At 45.0% G+C, this 21,060-nt stretch overlaps 2 protein-coding genes across 2 annotated transcripts; both read left to right on the top strand.

The window, feature by feature from the left end:
• The first annotated feature begins 344 nt into the window (after positions 1-344).
• Positions 345-17,968, top strand: LOC129701306 (calcium-activated chloride channel regulator 1-like). The gene is made up of 9 exons (XM_055642472.1): positions 345-715; positions 4,769-4,990; positions 6,169-6,393; positions 6,482-6,659; positions 9,280-9,386; positions 9,475-9,696; positions 11,696-11,966; positions 14,319-14,486; positions 17,703-17,968. Exons 1-9 carry the CDS (start codon positions 485-487, stop codon positions 17,966-17,968), a joined length of 1,890 nt encoding a protein of 629 aa, XP_055498447.1. The 5' UTR covers positions 345-484.
• Positions 17,969-18,569: 601 nt separating this feature from the next.
• LOC129700718 (uncharacterized) lies at positions 18,570-19,718 on the top strand. Its single transcript, XM_055641325.1, has one exon. It carries the CDS (start codon positions 18,609-18,611, stop codon positions 19,134-19,136), a length of 528 nt encoding a protein of 175 aa, XP_055497300.1. The 5' UTR covers positions 18,570-18,608; the 3' UTR covers positions 19,137-19,718.
• Positions 19,719-21,060: the final 1,342 nt, after the last annotated feature.

The raw sequence follows: 21,060 nt of genomic DNA, 5'->3' as shown, positions 1-21,060 counted from the left end.
GCAGACTGGATAACATTCAACAAAATGCTTTCTGTGTTACCTTGGTGTACGTGACTATAATAACTTAAATTAAACTAAACTAAAATGCATACCTCAAGATTCGGGACAATTTCTTCCCAGCTGTTATGAGGCTATTGCTCTGTCCTCTCGCCAACTAGAGAGCAGTCCTGACCTCCCATTTACCTCATTGGAAATCCTTGGACTATCTTCAATCAGACTTTACTGGACTTTATTTTGCACTAAATGTTATCCCCTTTATCATGTATCTATACATTGTGGACGGCTCGATTCCAATCATGTATAATCTTTTTGCTGACTGGATAGCACAAACCAAAAAGGCTTTTCACTGTATCTCGGTACATGCGACAATAAACTAAACTGAAACAAAACGTGCAGTGGGAGAGACAAGAAGTGACAATGTTTTAAAGAGAACCTTCAACATGGAGGATGCAACTTGAATAAGTCTTGTGTTCGTTTCTTTTGAATGTTGCAGAAAGAGTTCTGCAGGCAAATAATAATAAAAATGTTGGGGTTTGTCTTCACTTTTAGGTGTTCAAAAGAGATAAAGGGAAAGCAAGCTGAATGCGGGGGAGGATCCTGTCATTCTTGCGGGATTGATAGCAACACAGGACTCCCAAACAGAGATTGTATGTTTTTTCCGGACAAAACGCAAACGACAGCGGCTTCAATAATGTATCTCCAAGGATTGAAAGATGTAAGTTCAACAGCCAAGATTGGGGCAGCACGGTGGTAGAGTTGCTGCCTTACAATGCCAGAGACCCGGGTTCGATCCTGACTAGGGGTGCTGTCTGTAAAGAAACATAGAAACATAAAAAATAGGTGCAGGAGTGGGCCATTCGGCCCTTTGAGCCTGCACCGCCATTTAATATGATCATGGCTAATCATCCAACTCAGTATCCTGTACCTGTCTTCTCTCCATACCCCCTGATCCCTTTAGCCACAAGGGCCACATCTAACTCCCTCTTAAATATAGCCAATGAACTGGCCTCAACTACCTTCTGTGGCAGGGAGTTCCAGAGATTCACCACTCTCTGTGTGAAAAATATTTTTCTCATCTCAGTCCTAAAGGATTTCCCCTTTATCCTTAAACTGTGACCCCTTGTCCTGGACTTCCCCAACATCGGGAACAATCTTCCTGCAGCTAGCCTGTCCAACCCCTTAAGAATTTTGTACGGTTCTATAAGATACCCCCTCAATCTTCTAAATTCTAGCGAGTGCAAGCCGAGTCTATCCAGTCTTTCTTCATATGAAAGTCCTGACATCCCAGGAATCAGTCTGGTGAATCTTCTCTGTACTCCCTCTATGGCAAGAATGTCTTTCCTCAGATTTGGAGACCAAAACTGTACGCAATACTCCAGGTGTGGTCTCACCAAGACCCTGAACAACTGCAGTAGAATCTCCCTGCTCCTATACTCATATTATATGCAGTTTGTACGCTCTCCCCGTGACCTGCGTGGGGTTTCTCCGTGTTCTCACTGGTTTCCTCTCACACTCCAAAGATGCACAGGTCTGTAGGCTAATTGGTTTCGGTAAAATTTGTAAATTGTCCATAGTGTGTAGTATAGTGTTAGTGTAGGGGGCACGGACTCGGTTTCCGCTCCGTATCTCTAAATTAAACCACTAAATATTTTACTTTAACAATTTCTGTAATAGAGTCATAGAGTCGTAGGGTGATGCAGTGTGAAAACAGGCCCTTCGGCCCAACTTGCCCACACCGGTAAACAATGTCCTAGCTACACTAGTCCCACCTTACCTGTGCTTGGCCAAACCTGTCTTATTCATGTACCTGTCTAACTGTTTCTTAAATGTTGGGATAGTCCCAGACTCATCTACTTCCACTGGCAGCTTGTTCCATACATCCACCACCCTTTCTGTGAAAAGGTTACCCCTCAGATTCCTATTATATATTTTCCCTTTCACCTTAAACCTATGTCCTCTGGTCCTCGATTCACCTACTCTGGTCAAGAGACTCTGTGCATCTACCCAATCTATTCCTCTCATGATTTTATGCACCTCAACAAGATCATCCCTTATCCCCTTGTGCTCCAGGGAATAGAGTCCCAGCCTACTCAACCTCTCCCTACAGCTCAGACCCTCTAGTTCTCGCAAAATCCTCGTAAATCTTCTCTGTACCCTTTCCAGCTTGACAATATCTTTCCTATAACATCCTATATAATAGCAAAGAAACATTCATAAACTCTTTCAAAACCAAAATCCTTATTCATTTTAGGTATCCCATTAAAAACCCATGTCAGATTTCACTCTATCTAATACAGGGTAGAACAGTATGATTTATCTTACATAATATTTACATTGTGCCCACACCAACAATAAAAATGTGGATATCAAATATGTTTGAAACATTACATCTGGAAGAGATGAGATTCCTCTTAGCAGGTAAAGCAGACCAATTCCAAAAGACGTGGTCTATGTTTCTGGACCTATTACAAGTATGAGGTGCAATAGTAATTTAAATAAATAAATAAATAAATAAATGGTATCAGGACCTGGTAACGGGAGGTAAAACAACAAAAACAGACTTGGTTGGTAGTCCCCTTTCTGCGGAGTTTAATGTTATAATAGAGCGATTGTTCCTATTTTCTTTTTCTTTCTTTTCTAGGGTCTACTTTCCCACTTTACTTCCTTCTCTAACTTCTTTTCTAAGGGGCTTTCTTTTCCCAACACTCTTGCACTTCACGACTCTTGCGCACTTTCTTTACTTTCTTTACTTTCTTTACTTCTATCTTTTTCTTAAAGCTCAAAAAAAATGAAGCGGTACAAAAAATGTATTAAGTTATATGTGTTGTGTAGTATTGTAATTTACCATAATTCTAATTTAAAAATAAATAAATAAATAAATAAATAAAAAATTTACATTTCCACAAATGTAGATATTATAGTAGCACAACAGTGCACATCGAGGAAGCTGGCAATGCTTTTGATATCATTTGCATGTCTCTCTTTAATCACGTTAAAAGCTAATTGATTTAATTCTTAATATAACGTTGGAGTATCTGTTGGTGTAAATACGTACAACATAGAATAGTACAAACAACACAGGAACAGGTCCTTTGGCCTAGATCTCTGCTGACATGATCCCAAATGAAATCTATCTAATTTGCCTGCACATGATCCATATCCCCCCATTCCCTGAATATCCATGTGCCTATCTAAAAACCACTTAAATGCCTCCATCACTACCCCTGGCAGTACGTTCCAGGCACCCACCAATATCTGTATTAAAGTGTTTGCCACGCACATCCGTGTCCAAAGACAGGCCGCTCGATTTGTTACTAAACACCTATGAGAGAGAAGCGAGTGTCACCAAACTTCTGAATTCTCTGGGGTGGAACCCTCTCCAAGAGACGTGAAGCTCACCGTTTTACTTGTCTTTACAAAATGTTAAATGGTCAGCTAGACATAGATCACAAGACCTACACCAACCCCAAACCAATTAGGAGCAGACGAGGGCATTCGATCCAATTTGTGATCCCAGCTACAAAGACAGATGTGTACAGCAATTCGTTCTTCCCACGCACAATTAAAGCATGGAATAATCTCCACCAAACTATAGTTCCCCAACCAGATGCAACTAAATTTAAAGTAGCACTTTCTTCCCAATAACCCTTTCTGGCTTAATCCCTCCCTCCCTTCACCACCTCCAGTTTAAATTCCAGTTGGAATATTTTGGAGGACCAAGTAACCATGAACCAAGAACATCTCCTATAAATTTTGCCCACCTCATCTTAAAGCTACGCACACTAGATCTTGGCATTTCCATTCTGAGAAAAAGATTCTGACTGTCTATGCTATCCATGCCTCTTGTAATTTCTATCAGGTCTCCCCCCAACCTCCAATTCCAGAGAAAACAATCCAAGTTTGTCCAATCTTTCCTTATGGTTAATACCCTCTAATCCAGGCAACATTCTGGTCAACCTCATCTGCATCCTCTCCAAAGCTTCCTCACTCTCCCTGTAATGGGGCGACCAGAACTGCACACAATCCTCCAAATGCAGCATGAACAAATTCCTATATAGTTGTAACATGACTTCCTGACTGTTCAATGTCCCGACTGATGAAGGCAAGCATACAATGTGCCTTCTGTACCACTCTTATCTGCTTGTGTGGTCACTTTCAGGGAGATATGGAGCTGGACTACAAGATCCCAATGGACATCAAATATAAATAAAAATGTATAGTACTTGACAGTGCAGCATGTTCTTGCCCATTGCTTCCTCGGGAGTGGAGTCACTGGTTCAATTCCACAGATTACACCTTGGTAGAAAGGCTTGCAAAGGCTTTGCAAAGCTAGCGACTGTCACAGAGACGGGGAGAACCAAATTACCAGGAGAGCCTTGTTGTACTTAAAAGCTGCTGGCTCAGGGAAAATGATTCCATTGAGCTGATATTTAGAAGTAGGATATAGACTCAGCAGGTAAGGCAGCATCTCTGGAGAAAAAGGATGGGTGATGTTCCAGGTCTGGACCTGACCCTTCTACAGAGTCTGGAGAAGGGTCCCGACCCAGAACGTCACCCAACCTTTTTCTCCAGAGATGCTGCCTGACCGGCTGGGTTACTCCAGCACTTGCTGTCTATCTCCGGTATAAGCCAGTATCCGCAGTTCCTTTCTACACATTTAGAAAGTGGAACGTAGGAAACAAATCCGCAAATGCCAAGAAAGCGCGTGTTCTCTCACTGGATAGATTCTGCGACACTTCTCACACCGAGTCTTACATTCGTCTTTCAGGTGGTTGAATTCTGTGATAACAAGACTCACAATGCTAAAGCACCCAACATGCAGAACAAAATGTGCAATTACAGGAGCACTTGGGACGTGATCAGCAAGTCAGATGATTTCAAGAATAACCCTCCGGCTAACATTCCATCCCTCGTGCCGACAATAACTCTACTATATGTCAAGGACCGAGTGCTGTGCTTAGTTCTCGATGACTCTGGTAGCATGAGCAGCGTATGTCCTAGTACGGAATAGTAGTGTTGGTTTAAGTTAAGGATATCTATTAGTATACCCCTTCATAAGTTCATAAGTTCTAGCAGCAGAATTAGGGCATTCGGCCCATCAAGTCTACTTCACTATTCAATCGTGGCTGATCTATCTTTCCCAGTCAATCCCATTTCTCCTGCCTGTTCCCCATATCCCCTGATACCCGTACTAATCAAGAATCTGTCAATCTCCACCTTAAAAATATCCATTGACGGCTTGCACAGACTTCTGTGGCAATGAATTCCACTGATTCACCACCCTCTGACTAAAGAAATACCTCCACATCTCCTTTCTAAAGAAATGTCCTTTTATTCTGCGGCTGTGACCTCTAGTCCTAGACTCTCCCACTAGTGGAGACATCCTCACCACATCCATTCTATGCAGGCCTTTCACTATTTGGTTTCGATGAGGTCCCCCCTCGTCCCTCTAAACTCCAGCGAGTACAGGCCCAGAGGATCTCCAGTTTCCTCCAACATTCCAAAGACATGTAGATTTGTAGGTTAATTGGCTTCTGTAATGAAGAGGAATTTCTTTAGGGTGCTGAATCTGTGGAATTCATTGCCATAGATGATGGTGGAAGCCAAGTCATTGGGTGTTTTCAAAGCGAAGATTGCCAGGTAAGGGCATCAAATGTTATGGGGAGTTGGCAGGAGAATGGGGTTGAGAGGGAAAAATAGATCTGCCATGATCGAATGGCAGAGCAGACATGGCAGGCCGAATTTCTGCTCGTATGTCTGATGATCTTAAGGTCATAAGGCATAGAGGTGGCATGGTGGTGCAGAGGTAGAGATGCTGCCTTACAATGCCAGAGAACCGGGTTCGATCACAACTACGGGTGCTGTCTGTATGGAGTTCGTATGTTATCCCCGTGATCGCGTGGGTTTTCTCCGAGAACTTTGGTATCCTCCCACAGTCCAAAGACGTACAGGTTTGTAGGTTAATTGGCTTGGTATAAATGTAAAAATTGTCCCTAGTGTGTGTATGATCGTGTTAATGTGCGGGGTTCGCTGGTCGGCTGGTAGGCGCGGACTGGGTGGACCAAAGCGCCTGTTTCCGCGCTGTATGGGGCGACCATAATCATATTGTTGAATCATGTAGTTGGCTGCTTCTGCAGAAGTCTGAATTTTGAATCTTTCTGAAAACAGGGAAATCGTATTGCTAGGCTCCGACAAGCAGCGTCGATATTCCTGCTGCAGATCATTGAGGAAGGGTCCCAGGTTGGCATCGTAACTTATAATAGCGGGGCAACTATTAAAACACATCTGAAAACAGTTGATAGTGAAGCGGTTCGGAAGGAACTGATAGGCTTCCTGCCTCCAAGCGCATATGGTGGAACAAATATTTGTGCAGGGGTTCGATCTGCTTTCCAGGTATGTCCGAGAGGACTTTTAATTTCACTTTCCATGGTAATCGTTGCAATCGTTTTCCAGCATTGACGGAGCGATGATTGTTTTCCAGGTCCTTCGCGGAGATGACAAAGCTACAAATGGCGATGAAATAGTTCTGCTGACCGATGGGGAGGACTATTCTATAAACACTTGCTTCAACGAAGTGAAACAAAGTGGAGCTATTGTCCACACCATCGCATTGGGACCAAGCGCAGCCAAAGAACTGGGAGAACTATCAATTATGACAGGCAAGAAATGGGTTTCAAAGTTTAGTTTGGTTTGGTTTAGTGTATTTTTCAGTGCGGAAACAGGCCCTTTGGCCCACCGAGTCTGTGCTGGTCAGCGATCCCCGCATACTTACACTGTCCTGCACACACTCGGGACAATTTGCTATTATACCAAGCTGGTTAATTTATAAACCTGTACAATGTTTGAAGAAACTGGAGCACCTGGGGAAAACCCACGCAGGTAATGTGGAGAACATACAAAATCCGTAGACAGTACCTGTAGTTAGGATTGAAACCGGTCTCTGGCGCTGTGAGGCAGCAACTCTATCACTGCGCCACCGTGCAACTGTTTGTGCTGATGATGGTGGGAACTGAGGTACGGGATTGTGGATGGGGTGAGAATCGTACAGGTGGCTTTCATCTGGACGGGGCCAACGTTGTTTGGAAATGAACCTGAAGAACACTTCGGCCCACAAGTTTCTAGCACACAAGATTATCCCATCAATGTGTCCGCTATTTAGACTCATAGAGTCATACACCACCGAAACAGACCCTTTGGCCCAACTTGCCCATACTGACCAAGATGCCCAATCTACATTTGAGTTTGAGTTTAGTTTATTGTCATGTTTAACGAGGTACATTGAAAAGCTTTTATTGCGTGCTAACCAGTCAGTGGGAAGACTATACATGATTACAATCGAGCCATCCACAGATGCATGATAAAGGGAATAACGTGAATAACGTTTAGTGCAAGATAAAGTCCAATAAACTCCAATCAAACATAGTCCGAGGGTCACCCACAAGGTAGATAGTAGTTGAGGACTGCTCTCTACTTGTGGTAGGATGGTTCAGTTGCCTGATAACAGCTGGGAAAAAAACTGTCCCTGAATCTGGAGGTGAGCGTTCTCACACTTCTGTGCCTTTTGGCCAATGGAACAGAGGTGAAGAGTGAGTGGCCAGGGTGCGGACTCGTCCTTGACTGCGCTGGTGGCCTTACCGAGGTAGCGTGGGATGTAAACGGAGTCCAGAAGGGAGATTGGTTTGGGTGATGTTCTGGGCTGTGCCCACGATACTCGACAATTTCTTGCGGGCATCTTCATTGCATTCAGTTCATCCCTCGTCAGCTTTATTATTGAATCGGACTAAGTGGGACCTGTTGGTCCCAGTCACCACGGGGGGGGGGGGGGGGGGGGGAGTGTGTATGTGGGCGGGGGGGTTTGTGAGGGGGGGGGGGAGGAGGATGGGGGGGGGGGAGGTGGGTGTGTGTGGGGGGGGGGTTTGTGAGGGGGACGATATGGGAGGGGTGTGTTTGGGGGGAGGGGGTGGTTTGGGGGGGAGGGGTGTGTGTGGGTGGTGTGGGAGGAGAGGGGTGTGTGTGTGGGCGGGGAGGTTGTGGGTGGGGGAGAGGTGTGTGGGGGTGATGGGGGGTTGTGTAAGGGAGAGGGGGGATGGGGGGTGTGGGGGGGGGGGAGGGCTTGTGGGGGGATGGGGAGGAAGGTTGTGGGCGAGAGGGCTGTGTGGGGGGGGGATTGTGGGGGGAGGAGGTATGTGGGGCAGAGGTTGTGGGGGGAGAGGGGAGTGTGGGCGCGGGGGGTTGTGGGGGTGGGAGGGAGGGGTGTGTGTGTGGTGGGAGGGGAGGTTGTGGGTGCGAGGGGGGTTGTGTGGGGGGGGGGGGGGGGTGTGTGGGGGTGATGGGGGGTTGTGAGGGGGAGGGGGGCTTGTGGGGGGGAGGGGGTGTGTGTGGGGGAGAGGGGGGGTTTGTGGAGGGCAGGGGTGAGTGGGGGGGGTGTGGGTGTGTGGGCGGAGGGGTTGTGGGGGAGAGGGGATTGTGGGCGGAGGGGTTTGTGGGGGTGGGGAGGGAGGTGTGTGTGGGGAGGAAGGGGGTGGGGGAGGGGTTGTGGGGATGGAGGGGTGTGGGGGGGGCAGGGGTGTGGGGGGAAGGGATGGGAGAGAGCTCGGAGAAAAGATGGAGGTAGAGCCATGGGGGGAGAGTGCGGTAGCATGGGGGAGGGGGGCAGGAGCCAGCGAGGGGGACCAGAGGGGAAGGGGTTAGGGGTGCGATGGGGACTCACAGGGTTGTTCTCCTCCGCCGGGATCAGAATCGCCGCTTTCCATTTGGTGACATTGACGCCATCTCCGACTCTTGGCTGGGCCTGGTTGGGTTGGGTCGGGTCGGGTCGGGCCATTTCCGGTCCCTCCCTCAGAAACTTGTGTCCGGTTGGAGACCTCCACCGGCCATCCAGAGCCTCCCGTGGAGTGACAGTAGACGGGACAAATCCACGCGCCGCTGAATGGCAGGAGAGACAATTGATCTGCGCACGCGCGGTTTAAGTTTTTTTTAAACCTCAATAACTCTTACCAACTTCCACCGATTGGAACAAAACTTGGTGCTATCACAGCATAGGAGAACATTGAGTAAGCTGGAGGAAAATCGTAGCGCTATCGCGCACCGTTTTTGCACAAACCGGAAGATAAGAAGGTCAGTTTTAGTTATGTATAGATAACATGATTGATATCTTGTGTAAACATTTTCCCTTTCAAGAGTCAAGAGTGTTTTATTGTCACATGTACCGAAATGGATCAATGAAACTGTTAATGACCTCTATGTTAACACTACAATTTTTTGTTCTTCAATTATCAGATGGCTTACAGTTTTCGGCCACAGATAACGTGGATGAAAATGGACTAGTTGATGCATTCACCGGATTAGTATCAGGCAATGGTGACATTAACCAGCAGTCAATCCAGGTTTGATTCATTGAGCAACATTCCAGACCATGTTTGCTGGAAATAACTGCCTCCCCGGATTAAAAACATTTCTTCTCTTTGGTTACAGCTTGAAAGTTCTGCAAAGCTCATCAGCAGTAATAGTTGGTTAAACGGTACAGTTTTCATTGATAAAACCGTTGGGAACGACACGTTCTTTGTAATGACGTGGGTGAGAAGTACACCATCCATCTTAGTTCGTGATCCTCGGGGAAAGATCTACGATGATACAAGCTTTGACATAGACAACATTTTGCTTACAGGACGACTTGCTATTCCTGGCACTGCAGAGGTATGTCATGGTGTCATGGAGTCATACAGTGTGAAAATAGGCCCCTCTGCCCAACATGTCCTATCTACACTAGTCACACCTGCCTGCATTTGGTCCATATCCCTCCAAACATGTCCTATCCATGTACCTGTCTAACTGTCTCTTAAACGTTGGGATTGTCCCTGTCTCAACTACCTCCTCTGGAACCCTGTTCCATACATCCACCACCCTTTGTGTGAAAAAGTTACCCCTCAGATTCCTATTAATTCTTTCCCCCTTCACCCTAAACCTATTGTATGTCCTCAGATCCTCGATTCCCCTACTCTGGGCAAGAGACTCTGGGCGTCTGTTAATCCTGGCTAAATTGGACCAGCTAGGGCTTCAAAATGCGGTTAAGTTTCAGGGTTGCTGGGAGATTTGGTCAAATTGGAATTACTCTCTGCAGAGCTGGGACAGGCTGCGGAGAGGTGCCAGTGTGTCTGAAGCTTAGATACAATTTGCAAAGAATGGGAAGTCCTACAAACCCTGCCAATCTGGTGCAAAAAGCATAGAATGGATTGGCTGGCTGCACACCAGACATACACCTTGTAAATAGTTGTAAATAATGTTGCAGAGTTTGACTTTGCCAAGTGTTGATTAGATGAGGTGTTGAGCCTTGTCTGGGTTTTTTTGTTAATCAGGGTAAATGTTTCCTAGGTACACAAATGTTTCCTAGTTGACTTCATCTCGAAGTCCGTTGTGAATACAATGTATTGATCTGTTGTATCATTGGGTTAGGGAAATGCCTGTTATGTATGGGGTTAATCGATATCTGTAATTGGGTGATTAAGAGACCACCCCCATGTGGTTCAGCCCCTCAAGGTCCCGGGACACATAAAAGTCCGTGATCACGAGGCCCAGTGTCGATCTTCTGGAAGAGCGCTCAGGACCGCGTAACCTTCTGGAGTGCCTCTGTCTGAGCGAGGCCTAGAGGGCTTGAACAGGCAGACGCGAGGATCAAACCCGCGGTGGGATAGGTACAGAGTGTGATCTGTGATGCACTTTTGGTAAAATAAAATGTAGTTTCAAGTGCTTGATTCGGTGTTTTTACTGAAACTAGACTGGGGGGAAGCTTAGAAATGAGCAATTATCATGTCTACCTGATCTATTCACGCCAAAAACCTTGGCGTGATATTTGACTCAGCACTGAAGTTTGACAAACAAATCAATGCCGTGGTAAAAGCTAGCTTCTTGCATCTTCGGACGATAGCTAAAATAAAACAAATCCTCTAGTTTGATGACCTGGAAAAGATCATCCACACATTCATCTCCTCCCGCCTAGATTACTGTAACTCCCTTTACACTGGCAGCAGCCAATCTTCCCTGTCCCGCCTGCAACTGGTCCAAAACGCCGCAGCGAGACTCCTGACGGGCACCCGAAAAAGGGACCACATCACCCCGATCCTGGCCTCTCTCCACTGGCTTCCTGTGCAGTTCCGTATAAACTTCAAGATACTCCTCCATGTCTACAAAGCCCTCAATGGGCTTGCCCCCACCTACATAAAAAGTCTTCTCGCCCACCACTCCACCTCCAGGCCCCTCAGATCAGGCGACTTGGGGTTGCTGAATATCCCACGGTCTAGGCACAAGCTCAGGGGTGACCGCGTCTTTGCGGTTGCAGCCCCTAGACTGTGGAACAGCATCCCCCTTTCCCATCAGAACTGCCCCCTCCATCGACTCTTTTAAGTCAAGACTAAAGACTTATCTATACACCCAAGCCTTTCCTGACGTTCTCTAAGTGAGGGCTACATGTATATATGTATGTAGTCTGTTTAATTGTGCTATTCTTATAACAAATGTAAAGCACTTTGGCCAACGAGAGTTGTTTTTTAAATGTGCTATATAAATAAATGTGACTTGACTTGACTATTCGTCTCATGATTTTATACCCATGTTTCTTATTGGATTTCATGTTTTCTCTTTTTGTTGATTTTGCTTCGCCCTCTGTATTGCATATTAAAGTGGCGTGATTTTCTATCAGACAGGATCATGGAGATACTCGATGAAGAATGTGGATTCTGTAAACCAGGTTCTGAGCATCGTTGTGATGTCCCGCGCAGCGGATGCTGGTGTTCCACCTGTCACTGTCAATGCTCATATCAATCAGTGTACATCAACGTGGCCGAACCCCCTGGTCATTTTCGCAGAGGTCAGTCACGGCTTTCTGCCAGTCATTGACGCTAAAGTGTCAGCCACAGTGGAGCGGGCAGATGGCAAGTCTATCATCGTTGACCTTCTGGACAATGGCGCAGGTAAACGCACGTGAAAGAACGAGAACGAAGCGACTATAACGAATCATGCCTGTTCCTTTCCGAGAGCTACAGAGCATAACAGGCGTTGAAGTATGAGACAAAAAGCTGGAGTAACTCAGCACCTCTGGTGAAAAGGAATAGGGTCTAGACCTTGAGGTATAATTGAAGTGTAGACATGGTTCAATACAGGAAATGAGGCAACCATTCTGTGCGCGGCATTTTCCCACAAAAGAGCTTCAGCTTCCGTCAGGATTAAGGATGACTTCCTTCCTTCCTTCCTCTCTGGTTTTGAGGCCTCAGAGATGACTGATAAGGCCGGTGTAGGAGCTAGACTCTTCCACAGATGGGCCGGTTCTGCTCCTATCAGAATCAGAATCACACTTTATTCACCAAGTGTGTTTTGCAACATACGAGGAATTTCATTCGCCAGGTCAGTCATACAATTAAAAGCAACAGATCACTCAAAAACACATTTTAACATGAACATCCACCACAGTGACTCCTACACATTCCTCACTGTGATGGAAGGCGAAAAAAAGTTCAAGTCCTTCCTTTTGTTCTTCCTCGGTCGGGGGCCTCGAGCCCTCCGTTGACGTGACGATCTTGACTCCCGTAGCCGGCGGCTTTCAGGCCCTCCACGTCGAGTCGATCAGCTCCTGCATCTGGGGGGATGTCAGCTCCCCCGCGCCGGGCAATCGAACCTCACGTCGGGGCTGGTTGAGCCTTCCGCTGCATTGGAGCTCCCGACTAGCCTCTCCCGAGACTGTGAGCCCTTGATTGTAAGTCCACGGTGGTCGCGGTGGGAGCGATCCCAGGCAAGTGATCTGCTCCGATGTTAAGTTCGCGCCCCACGGTGGGGCTCACGACAGTCCGAAGTGGCCTCCAGCGATGGTAGGTCGCAGAGCCCGGAGAAAGTGATCCGAAACCTGAAAATAAGTTTCCCTCAATCCCCGCCCCCCTCCCCCCACACATAAAGCAATCCCCTCCCCCCTCCCCCCACTTAAAACATACCGAAGAACATTAAACAAACTTTTAACGCACTAAAAAATAACAAAAAGAAAAAACGAACAGTCTGCCGGCAGGGCTGCCATCTCCCCGGGCCCCTGGTGGTCTTATCTACTATCACTTATGAAATGAAAATTCTTTGGGAAGCAGCATTTGTGGAGATTGCTCTATAGTCCCATTTGATTGCAGCAATGTGATAATGGTCAGATAATCAGAGGTTTGAGTACTATAGCTAGGTATGTTACAATACTTACCTTCGGCGGCACTGCAATTCTGCCACTGGTCGTAAGCGCGATTTTGGCGCGTTTGAAGGGGGGGGGGGAGGGGGTTAAAATGCGGTTTTTTTTCGACCTGGTTCTGAATTATATTTTGTTGGAGTGCAAGATGTTGCTAAAGAGTCGTTCCGACGGTCGTTCTGTGTGTTTTTAAAAAAAAATCGTTAATCGCTGGAATGATTTTAAAATCAGCTTCTGAAGCCGTCAATGCCAACAATGGGGCCGGATTTTATGTAGGGGACAGGTAAAAGAAAGCAGGTCTTTTTTGTATAAAAGCGTTTCTTAAGATGTATTTAATTCACATTGAAATGGTGATTTAGTCCCCGAACAAACCGGCAGTGTATTTGCTGCCAATATGGGGACTAAATCACTGCAACCTCAACGTTCCAAATGGTCCCGTTCCAGAAAATCCCACTCGCAAGCTGATTTAAATGGCCATTAATTTACAAGTGTTAAACATTAAATTCCTTCCATTTGGCCTATAAACCCATGACAATGAGATTTAAAAATTATGTTATATTCTGAATTCTTGCGTGAATGTTATTTGGACACTTAGGCTATTTAAAAATGTTAATCTATTCTTAAGAAATGGATAGATGTTCTAGTAATTGAATTTTGTAATTAGCTACAATTAGGTAACTAACTAACTATATGCTTTAATTTCAAGTCATCTAAGTAAGATTGTTTCATATTTGTTTCAGAATGCTTCAATCTATAATAACTGAAAATTTCTTTCAGTTCTCTTAAATTTTAAGAAAGTTATGGGCTTTTAAATGTTCTCGATCGCAGCTTTTGAAGTCAATAAAATAGCAATAGGGAACAAGATGCCAATTTCCGAGTATGAAAATGGCCATAACTTTTTTAATACTGAAGATATAAAAGCGAACTAGGTGTCAAATTAAACTTCTTTTTATGCTTTATCTGATGGGATAAATTAAAGACTTGATTTTTAAAATCTCAAAATTTTGTAACATTGCTACTATAGCAATTTATTAAAAGATGTTCTAAACAAAATTAACATTGTAATTTCCTGTGCACGCCATTATATACCCTTTATTTGCTTTGTCTTCAGATCCTGACGCGGTTGAAAACGATGGCATTTATTCTAGATACTTTGTTAATTTTGATGGAAATGGACGGTACAGCTTCAAAATAAATGTTCAAGGAAAAGATGGAGTGACAAGATTATCGGCCAGAAGGCATGGTCGTGCCCTGTACATCCCTGGATATGTGCAGAATGGTAATGTATTGATGGATAAATGCTACACATTGATGTTGACAGTATCACCACCTTAGCCCAAGTGCCATTGGGACTCTTATGGGCCTGTCCCACTTAGGCAACTGCTGGCGATTGTCATATTCGTAGCAGGTCGCCGAAAAACCAGCGACTGGACTGATCGGCCTGTTCCACTTACGTGAATTTTTAGGCGACTGCCGACGAATACGACAATAGAATTCACCGAAGTCAGCACCGGTGACAACCTGCGTCACCTGGCAACAACCTACGACATCCTGGCGACAACCTTACTTAACCTGGCGACAACCTACGACAGCACCTACGTCAAGCTACGCTCATGGGCGTCAAACCCACGGTCGCCACTGTTGCCGAACATTTTTCAACATGTTGAAAATCCAGCGGCGACCAGAAAGACGCTACGACTCTTTGGGCTACTGAGGAGACTGTTCACGACCATACAGGCGACACCACGGCGACCACCGGGGACCTTGTGGTGACAGCCTAGTCGCCTGAAGTTGCCTAAAAAATTGCCTAAGTGGGACAGGCCCATTACCTTAATATCCCTAGACTTGACAAACTTCAAGAACCAGACGACATAGGTTTAAGCTGAGGGGGGAAGGATTTGATGTGAATCTGAGGGGTAACATTTTTACACAAGGGTGGTGGGTGTACGGAACAAGCTGCCAGGGTGTACGGAACATGCAGCCAGGTGCTATCGCAACTTTATAGCAACATTTAGACAGGTGCATGGATAAGACCGGTTTAAAGGGATATGGGCCAATCGCAGGTAGGTGGGACTAGTGTAGTGGGACATGTTGGCCAGTGTGAGCAGGTTGGGCCGAGGGTCCTGTTTTCACACTGTGAGACTCAATGACTCTAAATGCCATGGTCTCTAGGACAATCTCCCATCCTTCATATTCCCATCTCATCTCATCCAGTATCCTGCTTCCACCTACATTCCTTCCTCTGGTCTCACACATTCTGTTTTTTTCATCTTTGTCCTTTGTCCAGTCAGTGCCCAGTGGGGTGCCACAAGGCTCGGTGCTGAGTCCCCAGTTGTTTACAATATATATTAACGATTAAGGCGAGGGAATTAAATGTAACATCTCTAAGTTTGCGGATGACACAAAGCAGGGTGGCAGTGTGAGCTGCAAGGAGGATGCTATGAGGCTGCAGGGTGACTTGGATAGGTTGGGTAAGTGGGCAGAAGCATGGCAGATGCAGTATAATGTGGATAAATGTGAGGTTATCCACTTTGGTGGCAAGAACAGGAAGGCAGATTATTATCTGAATGGTGTCAGATTAGGAGAAGGGGAGGTGCAACGAGTCCTGGGTGTGCTTGTACATTGGTCACTGAAAGTAAGCATGAAGGTACAGCAGGCAGTGAAGAAAGCTAATGGCATGTTGGCCTTCATTGCGAGAGGATTTGAGTTTAGGAGCAAGGAGGTCCTACTGCAGTTGTACAGGGCCCTGGTGAGACTTCATCTGGAGTATTGTGTGCAATTTTGGTCTCCTAATTTAAGGAAAGACATTACTGGTATTGAGGGAGTGCAGCGTAGGTTCACCAGGTTAAATCCTGGGATGGTGGGACTGACATATGATGAAAGAATGGGTCAAATGGGATTATATTTGATGGATTTTGGAATGATGAGAGTGGATCTCATAGAAACATATAAAATTCTTGGACAGGGTAGATGCAGGAAAAATGTTCCCTCTGTTGGGATCCAGAACCAGGGGTCACAGTATAAGAATAAGGGGTAGGCCATTTAGAACTGAGATTAGGAAAAACCTTTTCACAAGGGATATGGGGAAAAAGCCAGAACGGGGTGCTGATTTTGGATGATCAGCCATGATCATATTGAATGGTGGTGCTGGCTTGAAGTACTAAGTGGCCCACACCTGCACCTATTTTCTATGTTTCTATGAACCCCTATCAACCCATCCCCCCTTGCCTGTGTTCGCGCTTTGTCCTGCTCCTTCTTCTCTTCCTGCCTTCATCCTCTTCCCTACAATCAATCCATAGAAGGGTCCCGACCCGAAACGTCGCCAATCCATGTTCTCCAGGGATGCTGCCTGACCTGCTGAGTTACTCCAGCATTTTGTGTCATTTTTAATGTAAAGCAGCATCTGCAGTTCCTTTATTCTACATCCAGTACCCTATTGTCCACTTGTCCATTGCCCAGTGTCCTCACTGCATGATAACACTCGGAAAATCACAATGTAAAATAAATACCACACTTGTGACGAAATCCTTGTTAACTCTTAGCCCCCCCGTCCCCCCCAAAACCCTGCCTCTATAAGGCAAGAGTTTCTCCCGAATTCTCAAGTCCTGTGGCGCTGGTCATTCATACATTTATCTCTTTCTGCCCTGCCTCTGACGTAAAATGTTTGTGGGTTCCTCCTCCCACTGTTCCCCTTTCCATTAAGACGGTGGATCACCCCTCTTAATATCAACAATATTTCACGTGTACCAAGGTACAGTGACAATCTTTTTCATTGCGTGCTATAAATACAATCAAGTATAGTCTATAGAGCAAAGGGGGAAGATATGGAATGCATAATACAGTTCTCAGCATTGTAGTGAATCAGTTCTACAGACAAAGGCTAATGCCCACAATGAGGTAGAGGTGAATCAGACTGTACCCTAGCTTATGTAAAGAGAAGGAAATAAGCTGTTCCTGAGTCTGGTAGTGCATGCTTTCAAGCTCAATACTTTCTGCCAGATGGGAACAGGGAGAATAAGGAATAACCGGGGTGGGACAAGACTTTGATTGCGTTGGCTGCTTTTCCAAGGCCCAGATGGAGTCAACAGTGTTTGTGAGATGGATTGGGCTACATCTACAACTCTCTTCAATTTCTCATGGTCTTGGACAGAGCTGTTTCAAAACCAAGCTGTGATGCAACCCGACAGTACGCTTTCTACAGTGCATCTGTAGATATTTGTGAGAGTCATTGGAGACATGCCAAATGTCCTCAGTCTCTTCAGGAAGTAGAGGCATCTTGACTGCCACATCAGTGTGGTTGATCAACGACAGATCATTGAAGCTCTCAACCATTTCCACCTCGGCACCATTGATGCCGACTGGGGCATGTACTCCACATTGCTTCCTAATCGTCGATAACTCGTTATTTCATCTTGCAGCCTGCGGTGTCATTTCACAATAGATTTTAGATATCTTGATCCTTTTTCCAAAACGTGGCCTTTTCTTTTTCTTTTAGGACAAATTCAACAAAACCCATCTCGGCCACCGTCCATTGGTGACAACACTCAGAAACTGGGAAGTTTTCAGAGAGTTAAATCAGGTGGCACCTGTTTAGTAAGTAATGTACCTCCTACAGGATCTATTCCTGACGTGTTCCCCCCGAGTAAAATCATGGATCTTAAAGCAACAATAGTCCAGGATAACATACAACTGAACTGGACAGCGCCAGGAGGCGATCTGGATCAAGGAGATGGTAATTCAAAATTATTATTTAATGTATAAATTATTCAATCGTTCAATGGTACTTTATTGTCAGATGTACTTATGTGCATTGGAACTCTTTTTTTTGCATACTGTTCAGTGACAATCCTGCGTTTGAGTTTAGTTTATTATCACATGTACCTCTGTACTGTGGGGATATATTGCACCTAGGATGTGGAGAGGATGTTTCCACAAGTGGGAGAGTCTAGGACTAGAGGTTATAGTCTTAGAATTAAAGGGCGTTCCTTAAGGAAGATGAGGAGGAATTTCTTTAGACAGAGGGTGGTGACTCTGTAGAAATCTTTAGCCACAGAAAGCTGTGGAGGTCATGCCAATCTATATATTTAAGGCCGAGATGGATAGATTCTTGCTTAGTACAGGTGTCAGGGGTTATGTGGAGAACGCAGGAGAATGGGGTTAGGAGGGAGAGATAGATCAGCCATGACTGAATGGCGGGGTAGACTTGATGGGCCGAAAGGCCTAATTCTGCTCCAATTACTTATGATCTTATGATCTTGACCTGGTTCTTCCCTAACAAAATCTGAGTGAATATTTTATTAGCATGTTACAATAACAAAGTTTGAGTGGTCTTTCTTTTGTGAATTAACTTGCTTTCATGTTTTTTTCTCTTCTTTGTTTAGCATCCCATTATGAAATAAGGATGAGCAAGAACTTCACACAGCTGAAAAATCATTTTAATGCGACTCACAAGATTAACACCACTGGGTTGAATCCTCAGACTGCAAGTTCCAAGGAATCGTTTTTAATCTCTGAGAATATTCAATTGCAAAACGGGACTGAAATCTACTTTGGTGTCATTACATTTGATAAGGCAAATCAAGCTTCAGCGTTGTCGAATATAGCACCGGCTACCTTGGTACCGGCGCCTCCAGTTCCACCTAGCCCGACCAGCCCACCAAACCACTCGACCAGCCCACCAAACTCGACCAGCCCACCAAACCAGTCGCAGCCACCGACAACAGCTCATTCACCTCATCGAACCACATCTGTGCACCCTGGCTCATCCGTGCACCCTGGCTCATCGTCCCAACCTAATAACTCTCTGGTGACTGATGTTACAGCAATTGTTCTGGTAGTTTGTTGTCTTGTTGTTGTCATAACTCTGATCAATGCCATAACCGTGTGCATTGTGGCTACCAGAGCTCGTAAGAGAGTCTCACCCAGTTAAGACGCTTGCCATCAGTAAATTCATAAGTTCCAGGAGCAGAATTACACCATTCAGCCCATCAAGTCTACTCCGCCATTCAGTCATGGCTGACCTATCTTGCACTCTCAATCCCATTCTCCTCCCCACCTCCCCATAAGTTAGAATTGGTCGTCCTTGACTTCATTTTAAGTATTCATCACAAGCAACAAAAATCGATTGTTCATTTTATTATTTTACAACATTTCTCAATAGTTAGTTTCTCAATAAATGATTGTTTTTCTCAATAAATCTCCAACTAGTTTGAGCAGAGACGACAACATCAAAAGCCTTCAAGCCAATTTGTATTAAATAAGTATTTTGAAGGTTTGTTAGAATAGCCCTAAGTTTTCTATGTGACTCCAATTTTCTTTTGTGTTTTGGGCTGACATATTACAACAACTGATTCCTTAAATTGGGTACAAACTATGTGTCCTAGAATTTTCCTTGTAACACCGGGTTTAAGCCATTACCTGCAGTTTTGGGGCCCTGATTTGAGAACTATATTCTGCACTCTGTGAACAATTCTGAGTTAATTGCAAAATTGGAAATTGATAATAAATGCGCATCATCAGAATGTCTGTATTGATGTAGTCCTGCTATCAGTATACCAATGCTATGTGGTAAACGGTGTATGAAATGATCATAAACGGACACAAAATGTTGGAGTAACTCAGTGGGTCAGGCAATGTCTAAGATGAACATGGTTAGGTGATGTTCGGATCGAGACTCTTCTTCAAACTTCTTAAAGTAAGCTAATGGTTTTTACTATGATTGGGCTTTATCTTTGGGATGTAGCTACACTCTTTTTATTTGCAAAACCTGAACATGACTGTGTAATTATCATTCTATGGTTTTTAAAGAAACAAATATGCCCGCCACTCATTCACATCTAATTGTGCCTCAATTGCAAGATAGACTAACAATTGATTAATTTCTAACTACACTTCTCATTCCTGTTGCCAATGAAGTTTCTAACAAGAAAGGTGGACTATCTGCCTGTCAGGTACGACAGGCTCTTTGCCAGAACAAGCCTCTACTTTTTTTCCGAATCTGGCAACACATATTATTTCCTTGAATAATCAACTGTAACAAAGCATTCCAAGTCAAAATCTCTCCACTTCCCCTCTGTCAACTTCACTGTAGTAATCTTTGTCCAACATTTTACCTTTGACAATGAAGCCCAGGAATTAGATTTTGTCCTTATTAGTCCTTGATTAGTAGGGGTGTCAGAGGTTATGGGGAGAAGGCAGGAGAATGGGGTTAGGAGGGAAAGATAGATCAGCCATGATTGAATCGCGGAGTAGACTTGATTGGACGAATGGTCTTATTCTGTTCCTATCATTTATGAACTTATTAGTGTAGAAAATAGGGTGTGTGTGTGTGTGTGTGTGAGGACTGATAGCTAATCGGGTGGCCTACAAATGGAATCACAGATTGGGCATAATTGCGGCAAAATATTTCCCGTTAGTATGCTTTTCACACAGACTTTAGACATTAGAGATACAGCGTGGGAACGAGCCCTTCAGCCCACTTAGTCTCTGCCGACCAGCGATCCCCGTACACTAACACTATCCTACACACTAGGGATAATTTTACAATGTTACCAAAGCCAATTTACCTGAAAACCTGTACGTCTTTGGAGTGTGAAAGGAAACCAGAGAACCCGGAGAAAACCCGCATGGTCACAGGGAGAACATACAAACTCTGTACAGACAGCACCTGTAGTCAGGATCGAACATGGTTTTCTGGTGCTGTAGGGCAGCAACTACATCTGAGCCTCTGTGCCGCCCTAACAGACTATTGATAAAAGGACATTATCTCCTGGGCTCCAAATGGCAGTGGGATGCAGAGTTCACAGCTACTTAATCATTGCCAAGTGGATTACTGGAAAGAACATTAAATCTCG

This window comes from Leucoraja erinacea, chromosome 10 (genome assembly GCF_028641065.1).
Source record: "Leucoraja erinacea ecotype New England chromosome 10, Leri_hhj_1, whole genome shotgun sequence".
In the NCBI taxonomy this organism is placed as follows: Eukaryota; Metazoa; Chordata; class Chondrichthyes; order Rajiformes; family Rajidae; genus Leucoraja; species Leucoraja erinaceus.
Note: the sequence above shows the minus strand (reverse complement) of the source record. Positions and strands in the feature narration are given on the sequence as shown.

What these genes read in the sequence shown, in the direction of transcription:
- LOC129701306 (XM_055642472.1), top strand. Translation starts at nt 485, where the DNA reads ATGTTGCAGAAAGAGTTCTGCAGGCAAATAATAATAAAAATGTTGGGG. An exon ending in AGAACTATCAATTATGACAG is followed by an intron (nt 6,660 to 9,279) that starts GCAAGAAATGGG and finishes TTCAATTATCAG; the next exon opens with ATGGCTTACAGTTTTCGGCC. An exon ending in TTAACCAGCAGTCAATCCAG is followed by an intron (nt 9,387 to 9,474) that starts GTTTGATTCATT and finishes CTTTGGTTACAG; the next exon opens with CTTGAAAGTTCTGCAAAGCT.
- LOC129700718 (XM_055641325.1), top strand. Translation starts at nt 18,609, where the DNA reads ATGAGCAAGAACTTCACACAGCTGAAAAATCATTTTAATGCGACTCAC.